We start from the raw sequence: 15,969 nt of genomic DNA on the forward strand, positions 1-15,969 counted from the left end.
TTACACATACCCAACTGTTGGCAAAATGTTGAATTTGAACTACATGTCCCAGTAATGCCATCCTAGCATTAAATTTAAGGGGAACTGTATGCATTTCTCTACATCATAATTATGAGACTTAAAAATAAAACTGTTTGCTTTGTATGCTTCATCTCTCTTAACATGATTCCAGGAATGGGTAACTGAGGAATGGAATCAACTATAGAAGATAGCAAACTCAGATATTGTTGATCTTCTAGCCCTAAATTATATACTGTGTTGTTTGTAAGTTAATGGAGTAAAAATGACAATGCTTAATATTTATTTTATGTACCCAATACACGGAAAGCACTAAACTCTGTGGATGTCAACAGTGTTTCAGCAACGTGCTTATAGTCTTACATTTACTGGAGAATATGGATGCTAGGTTAATAAACAATATATTCTAGCATACTTTGCAGTGGATTTGAAGAAATGCACAGCTATACAAATAATAGAAATGATGACTAGCAGGACACCATTATAGCTGGTTATGGGGCTGTGAACATCCAGTTTAGAACTTCTGTCTCAGTGTTCTGTACCTTAGATCTTCAGAGCAAACCCCAAGAGCTTCTGGGCAAGTGCTAGCATTAATTTTTGTGACAGCAAAACCACAGAAATGCGCAGGAAGATCCAGCATGTTCCAGTGTTCACAGATACCTTGAGTGCAAGCTTCCTATTTACCTCAAAGGCATTGATAAGAGATCTCTTGAAAAACTATATGAATTATTGAAAGAATGAACAAAGTAATCATGCCTTTCCAATGGGCCTGCCTGCACAATATCTATTTGAACTTTGTAGGAATGGATTTTTATCATGGCCAAAGAGGAGTCAGAATGTGTGGTGGCGTTTCTTCTAATTCTTCTCCATACTGTAATCTCAGATAACACATTTACCAAGTAGGTCACATTACATAACATATAACCTTTCAGCCTTTGGTTTGCTTATGTGACAATCAGGGAAAAACAATATCTGTACTGATTCCCTCAGATTTGTTTTAAGGTTCCTATGACATAAACTATATATCTTCAAATGATCTTATATATTTAGGTCATTATTATTGAGTCTTTCCAAAGTGACCTCCTTGTCACTTGCCAAATAGTTTGCCAAATAAGCTTTGGGGGTCTTTCTTACTTCTATGGAATTTTGGAATATTAACTGGTCACTTAATTAGAGAAAAAACAATCTATTTACATTCCCTCGATGCAATATCAAATCATAGATGTTCCGCTACCTGTAAACTGTGTGGAAATGTGAATTACTGGTGAATCCTAGTGAATCCCGAGAAGTTGCCTGTTAATAAGGCAAAGTTAAGGCTTTCATATTTGAGCTCTCCCCTCTCTTCCCTCTTTCCTTTCTCTTACTCTCTCTCCTCATCAATTTATCTTTTCATTTGTGTGTAGCTGTGTATAGAGTTAAGAAACTTACTCCATTATGTTCATTTTTTAATATTTTTATTATGTTCAAGTAATTATACAAAGGAGTTTATGAATATGTCATTCCTATCAGTATTCAAACCCATCCATTCCATCCCACACCTTACCTCATTTTTCTTAATTTTGTAGGATGTACATTGTATATTTGACTATATTCTCTCCCTCTTTCTCTCTTCATTTGCCTACTTCCTACCCTTGGCCCTACAGAATCTTTTTCATGTGTCCATTTCTTGATATTTATTTTGTTGAACTTTAGTGTTTTCAAGGAATTAACCTGTTTTTGTTTTTGTTTATTTAATTTTTGCTGATCCTGGGTTTGAACACACGGCCTAAGTGCTATCCTTGAGCTTTCTTAGCTCAAAGATAGCATTCTACCATTTGCCCTTCCCCTTCACAAATTATACCAACATCAAATACAGTGAGAGCAGGGGTTATACCATGGGTGAGGGACATACAAAGCAACCAAGAAATCATCTTTATAAATATGTTAGAAACAATCACATGAAAGAAAAAAAATTTGAATCCTTATCTTGGGTTCATATGTCTTAAAGGAGCAATAATATGAAATTTTAAACTGCTGTGGAGACTAATATTCAAGCAACCATTGCTAGCAAGTATTGGAAGGCTTAAAATCTGAGGTGCTTAATTCAACAGATATTACTAAGGAAATAATCAACTAATTGTGTGGAAGTGAGTCAGTAGAAATTATAGAAAGTCATGCTGGAAAATGAAGTGGAGCCATGAGCCCATGACTCATACCTGTAATCCTATCTACCTAGTATGCCAGAATTAAGGTGTGGCTCAAGTGATAGAGTATCAGCTAAGCAACTACAAGTCCCTGAGTTCAAGGATAGAGAAAAAGCAACCAAAAAAAAAAGCCCCCAAAACAAGAAAACAGCACTTTTAAGTAAGCTTAGACACACTGGAGTTGTTGAAGACTTCAAAGAAGAGAAAGTATTTGTAGCCTGGCTTCTATGATGAGTTTGTTTAAATAGATATGGCTAGGACAGGAGTTTCTGGCCCGGGGAAGCTGCCTGCTACGGCTTCCTCACAGCATTATCTCAGCAGGTCTAAACCGTAGGTCAATATATATATATATATATATATTCTTCAGAACAAAAGCCAGATCCTAAAATCTAAGAAGTTTGTATAAAATAAAACTTCCTTTTGTTTTCTTGGTAGATGTTCCCATATTAGCCTCTCAGTTCAGGTCCTATACAGAAGAAGTTATCAAACTATTGTCATCTAGTTAGCGAATGAAATTAAAACAGCCACATTGGCCAGTCTGCCCATGGCTCACACCTATAAATCCTAGCCACACTGAAGGCTCACACCTATAAATCCTAGCCACACTGAAGGCTCAGATATGAATATGGCAATTTGAAGCCAGCCCTGGCAGAAAAGTCTGTGAGACTCTTATTTTCAGTTAACCAACAAAAAGCTGGAAGTGGAGCTATGGCTTAAATCTTTATAAAAGATTCATATGTATCATCATCAATTAATTTTTTTGAATATACAACTTGGCGGGTAATTGGCTTTTTTGTTTTTATTCTTTCAGTGTGCCAAAACACCCTTCCATGAGCAATAGACGGTAGGAGTTCATTGTAGTATTTGTATACAGTACACCCTATTATGAAGTTGCTCTGATTTCCAATAATTGTTTTCCTTTGCATTTGAGTGATAATAAAAAAAAACATTTCTGAAGCCCTCTTGTTGCATGAATAGGACAAGCAGAATAAAGACTTACTTTGTATTTTCTAAGCTTTTATGGTCGTCTCGCTCACTCTATTCCATTTATGTTGACATCAGTTTTGAAAGAGGGGAAAGGTGAATTTTCTTTATAGAATTTCTCAAAAGCCTCTGAATTTGTTTTTATGTAAATAAATCTCTTCATATTCACACTTCATCAGATTACTTGGTATTTCTAGTAACAATGTAATAATTTTTGTTAACAGATATTGTTAATTCAACTAATGCTGTAGAGAGAGCCACTAAAGAGGAGTGTGACATTTGTTCAGAGTAGGTGACATTATCCTTGTAGGAACAAATAAACGTTGGCTGCCCAGGCAGGATAGATGCCATAGGTGATCTTCAATAGGTCACAAGAAGAGATTGAGGGTGTTTATGCCTTCACCTTTCATCTCATTGAGAGGAACAACCTAAAATGCAGTTACAATAAACATTCAGTTTTCAAATGCTTCTTGGGCAGAAGAGGATTATTTTTAACTACATCTTGAAGATAAACATACTTTACATAAGTTGAAAGAAGTAGTTTAGGGTCTAAACAAAATTTTACACTGGGAAATACTCAAAAGTGTATTATGTATATTATGTGTATTATGTATTATGTATATTATGTCAATACTTGGGCAGAAGTTTATCCTTACACACACACACACACACACACACACACACACACACACACACCCCTTCTGAAGGACTGAATGAATCTTAGGACAAAGAATATGAACTTTATAATCTAGGTACTGTGAAATGAATTATGATGCACATTTTTTAAAGCAATAGTTGCAAACAAGGTATAGGGATTGGCTTATCTACAAAGGCTGTCCTCAGAGCTCAGATGGACCGTTGAGGGGAAGTCTCTGTGGGAAACTTCAAGGAGATATAGATGAAGCCTGTGGACCAAACCTTCAGGATTTGAAAATCCCCTGTTGATATATTGCTGGGGATCTTTGGCTGCTGTTCTATGCAGCCTCAGCTGTACCCCATGTTATATCAGCACCAGGATGGAACAGGTTTTTGCTAAAATGCACCAAGGGTCGGGTGCTGTACCTCTTCTCTGCCCACCTTGTATTGTTATTGTGCTGCATACCCAGGCCATTCTTAATGCCAATGATAGTTTGAGGAGGATTCTTAAATTTTTAAAGTTTATGACTACTAACTAGCAGGTCACAGATTCAAAATATTTTTAGTTTTCATGTGCTATTTTAATCTTCTTTTTAAAATGAAAAGATGTCTGTCTCAATTTTCATTCTCTTGCTGGTGGTGTTTAGAGCATTTATGTACCAATCGCAAATATGGCCTTAGGCAGAATTTCTCATAAAATGTCCTCCCTGTCCCCCAGCCCTAACACATTTGGTCAGCTATGTGTAAGATACTGTCTAATACTCATCCCATTAACAGTCAGTGCCTATTTTCTTTTAAGAACTCTTAACTTTTTCTGCCTATGGAAACTTAACCTTGGATTAACATAAGGTTCCCCAGAGTTAGTTTCTAAGAAATGGTACTTGCATTTGGATGATTTAAAGATTTATACTGATAGACTTGTGGTCTACAGTATTTATTTTCCTAGAGTGGTCTATGAAAAACCAGCTCCAACAACTTGTAGGGCATGGAATCAGACACCAGATTAAGCATATGAGTGTTAGATTTCTTCACAATGTCATTTATGTCTTTCTATTCAAAAAAATCCACACAGATGTCTCTATCACATAGACAGTGAGATCTTCCTGGAAAATACAATGCTAAACAATAACTAAATTCCTAAGATGTATGCATTCTTTTCTAAAAGTTCTATACTTTTATATTTCCAATAAAATTCATGACCTGTTCTGACTTAGTTTTTATAACAAAATTAAATTCAAGATGAGGTTTATTTTATTAGCTAGATAGTCCAATTTTTCTAGCATAATTTTTTATTGGAAGTCTGTTCTTCAATTGATGTCCTTTTGTACTATTACATATGGATTTTAGAATTAGTTTGTCTATGTATACAATGCATTAAAAAAAACCTTGCTGGGATTTTGAAAGGAATCCCGTTTTATATGAATATATGGAGATTTGCAATTGAATTAAGCTTCAAAATCCATGAGTATGGTATCTCTCTCTGTTTACAAAGGCTTATGCATTTTTCTTTTTTATTTACTTCTTATTTTAGTAAGTAAATACACTATATGTTTTGTTATGATGTGCATTTTTTAATTTTTTGGAATGAATGTAAGTGCAGTTTTAAATGTTGACTTTTGCAGTTATTTTTAGTACATAGATGATGTATCCTGTGTTTTATTTAATTGGACAATATAAAATTATTTTTTTCATGTTCCTTCTGATCTTTTATTTTGACAATCATTACATCAAATAAGAGTACAGTTATTACATCCTTTCCAAAGTGTATATTTTTCCTTCATTATTTCTGTGGGCATACGTTTTAATACTTCATTGAGTAGAAGTGATGAGAATGGAAGTCCCTGTCATACTTCTTAGGTTAAGGTTAAGGGGAAAGTATTTAGTCTTTTAATGCTACACATGGTTCTAGCTCGAGTTCTTTATCGGGCTGGCTTGTTCTCTGTTGGGTTGGATGGTTGGTTCTGACTTATTTCTGGCTCCAGAATAATGATAATGTTCACAGGAATTGGAGATGAGGGAAAGAAAAAAAGCTGAGAGTTTCTATCAATAAATCCTGGAACTACATATTATTTATTTTGATTCTTATAAAGTGCTTTTCTCTGCTACAATTCTTGTCAAAATAGAACCACCTACAGCTTGATTTGCATTTGAGTTGCACATACACTCTGCTAGTTGGTATTTTGGTGATTTGAAACTTTTAAAACTTTATTTTTCTTTCATAGATCCTAATAGTCCAACAAAAGGAGGCTATTTTTCTTTTCTATACCTTAAAAATGACATGTATTTTCTATGGATTAATTGTTTTGTTCTGTCTGAAGAAAAGAAAAATATATAGAAGAACTTTGAAACTCAACAGTAAAAATATCCATGACACACACAACATACTACCCACACAACGCACAAGCCATGCAGAGACCATACACAAAACATACATGACACATATGTCACACTCAACACATTTATAAATCATATCACATACCTCATGTCACACTCATGCTACTCACAGCCAAACATGTTACACACATGTGACCCCAAACCCACACATACGTCAATACATAGCACATACCATAAATGCATGCCACATATGTCACATAGCTGTGACACAAATGTCCCATATACCACATACAAGTCAAATAGGTGACATACACATCCCACATATGCGCCACATGCAGGTATGTATAGTGAATGTGCCACATGTATGCTGCATACATTTCAAACATGCCACATACATGGCACAGATAACATGTACATGTCACAGGCAGCACATTCATGACACACATGGAACATGCAGTTCACACAAGTTACATACACATCATAAATGCAACACATTCAGTGCACGCATGACACAAATTTCACAAACTTGCAACATGGTTGTCACACATTTCACAGATGGAACACAGGTGTCATGCACATGCTACACATGTGACACATACATGGCATGCACATGGCACATAAATGGCACATACTTCACCCTCATGTCTCATTTATGTCACACATGACAAATATATAGCACACTGCACACATGAAGCACATGTCATGAATAAAATATACATGGAGCATGAATGACCCATGTGTGTCACACACAGCACATGTATGCGGCATGTATGTTTGTACATGCTATGAATGTTGTATCCACCTTGTATATATGTAACATGTGTCACACTCCCACATATGGCACTCATGTCACATGCAAGCCATGGTGTAGGCATAATACATGACACACATAGAGCATGTATGCATACCTTTCACATGAATGTCACATGTATTTCACTTTATGTGACTTGCATGCAATGCACTTGACACATAAATGTCATGTGCATTTATGTGTCACCATGTAAATCATGTTTTTACACATTTGTGTGTGTCACCCATATGTAACATATATGACACAGACATTATTCATAGGTCACATACATATTATACATGTCAAGTGCTATCATACATGATTCTAAAATATGACACATACGGCATACTCATCTCACATGTCATCTGCCACATTAAACCCTATCCATGTCATGAACATCATGCATGATTCTAGCATTCATGTAATTCTTATGTCACTTACATACTACATACATCCCATATTCCACACGTGTTGCACACATGTATGTGTGCATGCCTAGGGTGCCTACATGATCATGTATGTCACTGCATATCATACTTGTTTCACATGTGTATTATGTGCATGTCACATGCATGCTGTATGCATGTCTCACACATATCTTCCTTTTCCTCTATGGAATTAGGTTTTTCTATGCATGTAGACAATGCAATTTTCTCTCTGTTGTAATTTTAGCTGAAATATATGAACCAATATTCGCTATCTTAAATTGTTATGGGAAGAAATTAAATGTCTAAAATAACCATTGGTTAATAAAAATAGTATTTTCCATTGACTACTATTTCTTAGAAATGTATTAAATGTTGATAAAATACTTCCTGGGTGATAATAAAATAATTGCCTTTTATAGCCATAAATAGGAATTTGTGGTTTCAGTTATTGTTAACCCTTTGAATTCTGCTTAGTTGTTAATTTCCAGTGAGACATATGTTCTTCAGGACATGAGACAAATACAGCCTGAAACTAGAAAGTGTGTATTTTAAAATATTTCTATGAATAATACTAATTTTATGTAGAACAAATTTACTTTAGTGTGTCATAATCAAATATTTTAGGGGAAACTTTTTGAATAATTGGTCTTTTTTTACTATGTGAAATTGGTGAATCAATGGAGTTGATGTGGAAATATTTAGGTAGAATTGTTTCAGTTTATTTTGTTTCCTTCTCCAAATCTTATTGTCTGGTTAATTCTATTCATTGTGATTACTTTATCTTTTTGGAAAATTCATTTCGTTTTGACCCTTTATCACCAACAAGGGGTCCATGGATCTCTATTTAAATTGATATGGATGATATTCTAGCAGCCTGAATAAGGAAATCAAGTCCTGTTTTTCCTTCTGTAAGCAACTATTCTTCTCTTCACTTTCCTGGGAAGAGGTTTAAGAATTGTTTTTTGAAGGAAGTAAATAATTTTGTATGTAATTTTCCTCTGTGATACTCAGGGTTTTTGTTTTGTTTTTAAATTAGATCTTGAAAATTTTAAAACCAGAATGAGGAGTACTGTGTCAGTACGTGAAGGCCAGGGCATGGTCCTGCTCTGCGGTCCCCCGCCACATTCTGGTGGTAAGTACTGCCCCGTTTCTGCTATTGATACTTCTTAAATATGTTTTGGGACAAAGCCTGAGCCAGACACTCTGTGACTGCTTCTGTAAAGTAAAAGAACTCAAATCACCTGAGCATTCGATTCTGTCAGCTGATGTGAAAAAGGAGAAACTCACAAAGCTAGTCCATCTAGAGAAATTGTCGTGTATATATTCTAACCAGGGAGGTTTCAAAGAGTCACAGAGATCCCATTCATTTTGCTCATTTACTAATGCTGAACATGTGTTCTTACCCCATCATTCTCTGCTCCTCAGTTTTAGATTTTGAAAGTTCAAATTGAGAGCTCTCTCTTCTCTCCTCTCCCTCTCCTCTTTCTCTGCCTCTGCCCCACCCCAATTTCTAGATAGCCTATGTATATGAAAAAGATAAAGGTATATAGTCACATCACTGTCATTAGACTATTGCAATTGCAAATTTTATGCTAATTCGCACATACTAAAATATACTAAAGTATTCTGGCATAAATTGAAGTCAGAAACTTGATAAAATAACCTCAGAGAGTAGAAATGAAATAATTAGCTCCTCAATAAAAAGCCTTGGAGTGCTGGTTTAATTTTTTCCCCCTCTATGCTCACTCTTGTGACCTTGGCAATTTATGGTCAAAATGGTCTTACTAATATACAAAATATATTCTCAGACAAATAAACATGGTCTGCCATCAAAAGGATAAGAGTCACTGAGAGGTAAATGAGTTAGAGAGGACCTATCTTCACAGAGACGATCTAAAGGAATCATTGTGAAGCTTAATTCAGATGGAAATACTCTGGTCTTCCTATGTTCTGTGACTCATAAACAGTCCTCTTCTACTCTCAATGATTGGTCACTTTTAATTACATACCCTCAAATCTAATAACCCAGACATCTCCTTTCTTTTTGTAGATGGCCATGTGAATGTGTGCCTGAGGTCAGGGGCTGGTTTAACCTTTTTGCCTGCAGGGATTTAAATGAGGCTCCCTTGTCTATTTTAAAAGAGTACATTTTGCTTGATTCTTGAGTTTAGAGAAGTTCTTGCTTTGTACCTAAGGACAAAGTAACCTTAATTACAAATAAAAGTAATTGAGTTCATTCTGGCTTGAAGAAAATAGAAAATTTAACAGGCTGAAATAACGGAGCTAACTAGTATCTTCTGGAAGAGTTGTATGGTTTACAGAGTTGCGCCTCCAGAAAGGGCCTGACACCTTGCATTGTGGTATGGGGTCAGTGGGTGGCCTGCAGCTCTGTTATACAATGCTACTTGTTGACTGGTTATCTATTGACAGTGTAAAATGGGGTATATTCAGCCCTTTCCGACCAATACTGGCTAGTACTGATTATTAGAATCAATTCAGAGCTTGCTGTATGGATGACCAAGAATTGGTTCAACCACACCACAGTGAATGATGCTTCCTTTTACTGGTTTTTGATATAAAAACAGAAAAAGCAAAACATTGTGTCACAAACTCCTTGAACTATTCCTTGAGAACCAAATGTGCTTCATTTAAGAGATTATCCAATTCCTTGATTCAGTGGTCTTTTCTGTATTTCTTGACTTTTCTTCCTTTATTTTTGACTGTTTTCTCACATCAATTTTTCCTTGTGGTGGCCAAGGTAGACCCTAAAAACTCTTAGGATCCTTAATGTTAAAGATTGTACTGGAGCTGGGTACCAGTGGCTCACGCCTATAATCCTAGCTACTCAGGAGGCTGAGATCTGAAGACCATGGTTCAAAGCCAGCCCAGGCAGGAAGGGCCATGAAACTCTTATCTCCAATAAACCATCAGAAAACAAGAAGTGGCACTGTGGGTTAATGATAGAGTGCTTGCTTTGAGCTGAGGAGCTGAGGGACAGCACTCAGGCCCAGAGTTCAAGACCCATAACCAACAACAACAAAAACAAGATTGTAATTGACCAGACACCTTCACAGAGGCCTGTAATTAGATCCTTGTTTAGGGGATTATCCATAAAATGAAAGAAGAGAGTCAGCTCCGTCAACCCATAAGCATGTAAGCAAGGAAAAGAAAATAAGAATTTACAATGAGAGAGAGAGAGAAAAAAAGAAGGTGATCCATTAGGTAGAATAATAGCTACAACTACTCCAAGTAAGGAATTATCAAACTAACTTCAACTTATATTGCTTCAAATCAACAGAAAATAATTGCTTCAAATCACTACAGAATTTCAGAAATGTTGACCGAAGTTGAGATTCTGACTGAGCTATCCTTCATTACTTTTATAATTAGGTAAATTCATTAATAACAAAAGAACCTGCTGGCCCCTAGAGACATGTTCCTGTAATCCTGGCTACTCAGGAGGCTGAGATGTGAGGATCATGTTTTGAAGCTAACCATGAGCAGGAAAGTCTATAAGACTGTTATTTCCAATTAACTACCAAAAATCCAGAAGTGGAGGTATGGTTCAAGTGGCAGAATGTTACCCTTGAGCTTTGAAAAGACACAGGGCCCATGTTCAGGCTCTGAGTTCAAGGCCTAGAACTGGCACAAAAAAAAAGATGAATAATCTATTGGTTTACTAATTCACAGTGAATATGTCTTATGAAGCTATTGAATGAAACATGTTTCAAAAGAAGAGTCTTTTTTGTCATAAGAATTGAGTAACCTTGGCCAGTCACAGCTATCCTAAGTCATTATACCTTGATTTATCTCAGCCTTTGGAGTTCTGTCTTTACTTTTAAAGCACATGGATGAGATGATTGTGAATGTCTGCTGAGATTGTAGCTAAAGCAAAAATGAAACTTCTATCCTTCAGAATGTAAAAGTTTCAAGAGATACTAAATCACATGGAGAAAATGTATATTTCCCTCACTGCAAGCATGTCAAGAAATGACCAGGACAATCAGGTCAGGTTTAGATGTGAAAAACATTTGTGCATACGGGTGCACATCTACCTAATTCCGAGATCCTCACAATTGTCATCTGAGAGCCTGACAGACTAGTTCATGAACCCCTAGGGCAGAGGCCTGTGTTCTGAGTTTAAGTGTGTTGCACAAAGCTGACTCATAATAGGCACTCAACAGGCATCTAGTCAACAGACATTGAAGTAAATAACTGAATGCTTTTCTAGATTTTGACAGTTACAAATATTTGAAAATCCATCCAATACTTTATTCTCAAGGTATAAGCATCCAAATCCTCTGGAGTGACAGACCTACCCATGTGAACTTTCTAGCAGCTACAATCAAGCCTGCTTCATCCCATTAAGAATGACTTGGAGACTTCATTTCAGTAAAGGATGGAGTCCCATTTTGAGCCAGGTCCTAGCAGCTGAAGCTGTGATTTCAGGGTATTTTTTTCTTTCCCTGCCAAAGATGAAAGGTCTTTCAGAGTACACATGCCCCTTGCTGGTGTCTATTCAGTCATCCTTTCTCAAAGTTCCACAGACCCTTCCAGACCTGCACTAAGCCTTCGTTGTTTACACCTGCCTACATTGTCTTCATTCACTGCAGCTTGCTTTATTTCTACTGAGTTCCTTTCCGGTGGTTGGAGATGTTTTTCTGATTTCTGATATCAGAGTCATCTTTTATTCACCTGTCTTATTCTCTCTTATAGGAGCCTAACAAGAGTAAGTATAGAAGGGGAATGGTAATGATGATGATGATAATAATAATAATAGCAGCAACAGCAATGATGATAGTGGTGATAATCTCGCTCTAATGACTGCTGCTTAGATACTGAGCAGAATGCTTGTCTTTTGTGTTCATTACCTGCTAGTCAGAGCTTTTTGGTTAAAGAACAGAGAGGAACAGGATGGTTGGCAGCCTAAGTAGAGCCGGAAAGCTCAGTTCTGGAAATGCCAAGAGAGTGAGCTTCCACCCAGTTCACGTTGGAATACCTGGTGCTCTAACTTCTGGTTTGAAAGTAACTCATGAGACAAGAGCCTAGATACCTAGTCTCAGCACAAAGCTCTCCCAACTTGTGCGTAAGGCAATAAATTGGGTCATTTGCACATGGGTCTCATAGAAGAAGTAGCCTGCAAAAGATCCCAGAGCTGTGGAGAAGTCAAACTAGAACCTTGATGCTTCCTCCTGACCAGGAATTTTTCTATGTGATGGATGCTCCAAGTCAGCCCCATAGCCATTCTCCAAATGATAAGACACAGAGTCCTCAGGAAAAGCAGTGCTGTTCTAAGCCAAGGGCTTCTGACATTTCAAAACCAGAGTCAGCAGAGTTCATTAATCTTTAGGCCCATTGTTTACAGAAGCATTTGATACACAGTGGTACCTAGAGCCACTTTAGGGATGTCTCCTCCCACATTGAACCAAAGCCTTGGCTCAGACATGGTCTTTCCCAATACTCCTTAGACTTCAATTCCAAATGAATCAACTGGGTGGAGTCTGAGACTGTGTTTTTCTAATTGGCTGTCCTGGAAAGTGGGTGCTGCTGGTCTATGGGCCACTATGGGTAGAAAGTCCCTCACTGGTCTGTTCCATTTTGTGAAGTCCCTAATGTATTCCTGTTAACCTCTCTGCTCTACTAACCTTTCTTCTTCTCTAGCTTTCTTCTCCATCATGGTGCTAGAAGGCATTTAACACATCAAAGCTAAAATATTGTGTCTCAAATGAGGACATCATCCTTGCTCCCCCCCACCCCCACCAAGCCTGAAGCATCTTTCTCAAGATACTCTTCACCTTGATTTATTTCCTTGTTTGGAAACCTTCCAAGGTCTCCAATTGATTTGTATATTTTTTATTGTCTCGCAAAATGCTTGTCTTTCTTTCTAAGTCCTAGGGCTAAAGTGGCACAGCTGCCCTTTTAATTCAAGTCCCAGAGTCTGAAACATACTTTAATCCACAATTTCACCTCTCCCAGATGTGACATGAAAGCATGTACAGACGCTAACTAAAGTTTAGTTTAGGTTTAAAAGTCCATAGAAAAGTCTCACTGAAAACAAAATTTCTGATATTAAGAGTAAATGGCATGACACCAATGGGTATTGCTGGGCCTCACTGTCAGCTTGGTGTTCTACCTTCTACAAAAACCTAAACATGGTTCATATCTGAAATCTACTTCAATGATGCTTGTGTTGTTTTATTTCTAATGTGATGGAAATATCAAGACTAGAAAGAGCAATGTCTAGAATGCAGTATACCTTTGAATAAGTACATGGATGGGTGATATTTAATCACAGTAGCTTTATAGTGCTCCTTCTGCTGATTACTTCTCTTTATAGACAATGCTTAGAGCTTCCACAGTAGAAACACATTGCTCATTTGGTGAGTTGGTGGTTGTGGAGTTGGAATTAATTCAAAAGTTTCTCTGTTGTTTTGTTTTGTTTGGGATTGTTTTTGTATTAACTTAGTCCTGTAGCCAGCAAAGTGATCTACAAGTAACATTACTATACTACTTAGCAATGGATAGTGATTACTGTTTTTAATTTGTCTTTTGCTATTGCCTGCAACTTAGATCTTTTTTACTGGCTCCAGTAAAATTACATTAAAATTACTTCATGAAATAATTTGTAACTCCTGTTTATTAGACAAACAGAGAGCTAAAATACAGATCTCAGTGAGGTTTTTTTATGTCATGAGCATTATTTGTAGTGCTTTGTGCATATAAATAATTTCAAAACTATGGCAAAACCTGTATATCTTTACTTAGGAGCAGTCAGCATAGGTGGAAAAATTATCTCATGGAAGCTGACAATTAGTTTTTGTTAGGCATCTGTATAATGCCTCAGTAACATGACTATTTGAGAAGGGTTGTAATATCCCATATGGTTTGTCTACCACTTCCTGTTCAGAGCTGTCTCTACAGAATAATCAAACACCTATCTGAGCAAGAGGAAGTAACACCTCAAAATGAGTTAGAAAGCTAGTAATTGACAAACCAGAAATAAACTACTGGACATAGATTTCTTAAAGTGTAATTACTTATGCTAATATCCTGAAAAGCTGGGAATTAATATAATTGCAGTATAATTGCTAATATCACAAAAAGCAGTACAAAATCAAATGCATGAGAAAAATTATCCTCTTATATGTAAGATTGCAAGATGAGTTAGTTCATGGGTGCCTCGTGATAAAATATTAATTAGAAAGGAATGCATCAAGTGTTCTGGCTACATACTGTAATAAACAGTTGACGTTTGCCCAACAGTGGCTGGTAAAATTTACTCTAAGAGAAAATACTTGAAATCTGTCCCTCTATTGAATCAACAAACTACTTTGGTGTCTGATATAGCTTCCCATGTCTGTGCTATGTGCATATATTTAAAAATTCAGTCCTATGCACTGCTATCCACTTAGAACATCGCCTTTGGGATGTGAAAGGAGAATGTGAGATGTCAAACAGCAGGTAGTGGAGATTGAAGCAATGTTGTGCTAAAAATTGCTTTGTAAATCCTGGTGTGACCGAGGTGGGAACTGTTAGCAACCAAACCAGATGGTGTGGGATTTACACCCACTGTAGCAACATCTTTATTATTTTACTCAAAGATGAATAGACCAAAAAAGTAAAGTTATCTCAGATAGTATACATGGTGCCAAATAGGTATTTTCATGGCTGAGAAACTTGGTCTGTTGGTGGAAACTTTACCAGGTAACAGGATACATTACAGACTTTAAGATGTAGTTAGGACTCCAAACAGTGATTTTTCCCACATAATTTGAATTGTGATAATAATAATATTGTTCCTTAGGACCTTTGTATACTGGAGTCTACCCTTCCCTTCCATTCTACTTGGAATCCAAATTAAAATAATTTCTCTTTTCAGACTTTCTGAAGTCAAGAACATATGGTATATCCTTTGGAAAACTAAATCTTTCTGATTTGCCTCACTGACTGACTAGACTCTTTCTCCAATTTCCCAGTGTCTTCAATCTTTATCCAAGTAAAATGTTAAAAAGCTGCATCACTGTGTCAACTGAGACTATACCAAACTGTGAAACCATGATTAAGAAGCAGATAATTGCCAACGATGCCTGCACCAACCAGGGTTATTTCTAAATTCTTGCTTCTCACCAGGATGTAGGTTAATACGTCAACATAGTCAGAGAATTCATCTGTAGACTAAAGGGAAATATATCACAGTTGTAGAGCTATGTTTTTAAAATACATGTCAGTCCTGATGTGACTATTAACATTTCATGGAGACTAAAATATTAATAGATTTAAAGAAACATTCATATCAGTACGTTCAGAGGAAATTGACATGTAAACCTCAGCTGCTGTTCTATGGATGAATGCAAAATATTTTGATCTGTAAAAGAAAGCATAGTGGATAGATTTAATTGCAGTGTATTCAATTGGTAGTTGGAAGTGGAGATGAAAAATATCATGAGTCTGTGTAGATTGCTAGAATGTGGAAAGAATTAAAATTATTCCTTAAGACTGACTCCCTTTCTACTCACTTTTTTCCACTTTCCTTCTTTCCATTTGTACTTCCTTCCTTCCTTCCTCTTCCTTCCTTCCTTCCTTCCTTCCTTCCTTC

General features: G+C 36.5%; 1 protein-coding gene across 1 annotated transcript in view; it reads left to right on the top strand.

Moving 5' to 3' along the window:
- Cntn3 (contactin 3 (plasmacytoma associated)) overlaps nt 1–15,969 on the top strand; it is a 221,423-nt gene that overhangs the window by 83,771 nt on the left and 121,683 nt on the right. The window contains exon 4 of the mRNA XM_013010411.1: nt 8,410–8,505. Coding sequence (XP_012865865.1) covers nt 8,410–8,505 — 96 coding nt within the window. The remainder of the gene's footprint in view (nt 1–8,409; nt 8,506–15,969) is intronic.

Source organism: Dipodomys ordii, unplaced genomic scaffold (assembly GCF_000151885.1).
Source record: "Dipodomys ordii isolate 6190 unplaced genomic scaffold, Dord_2.0 Scaffold12, whole genome shotgun sequence".
Lineage (NCBI taxonomy): Eukaryota > Metazoa > Chordata > Mammalia > Rodentia > Heteromyidae > Dipodomys > Dipodomys ordii.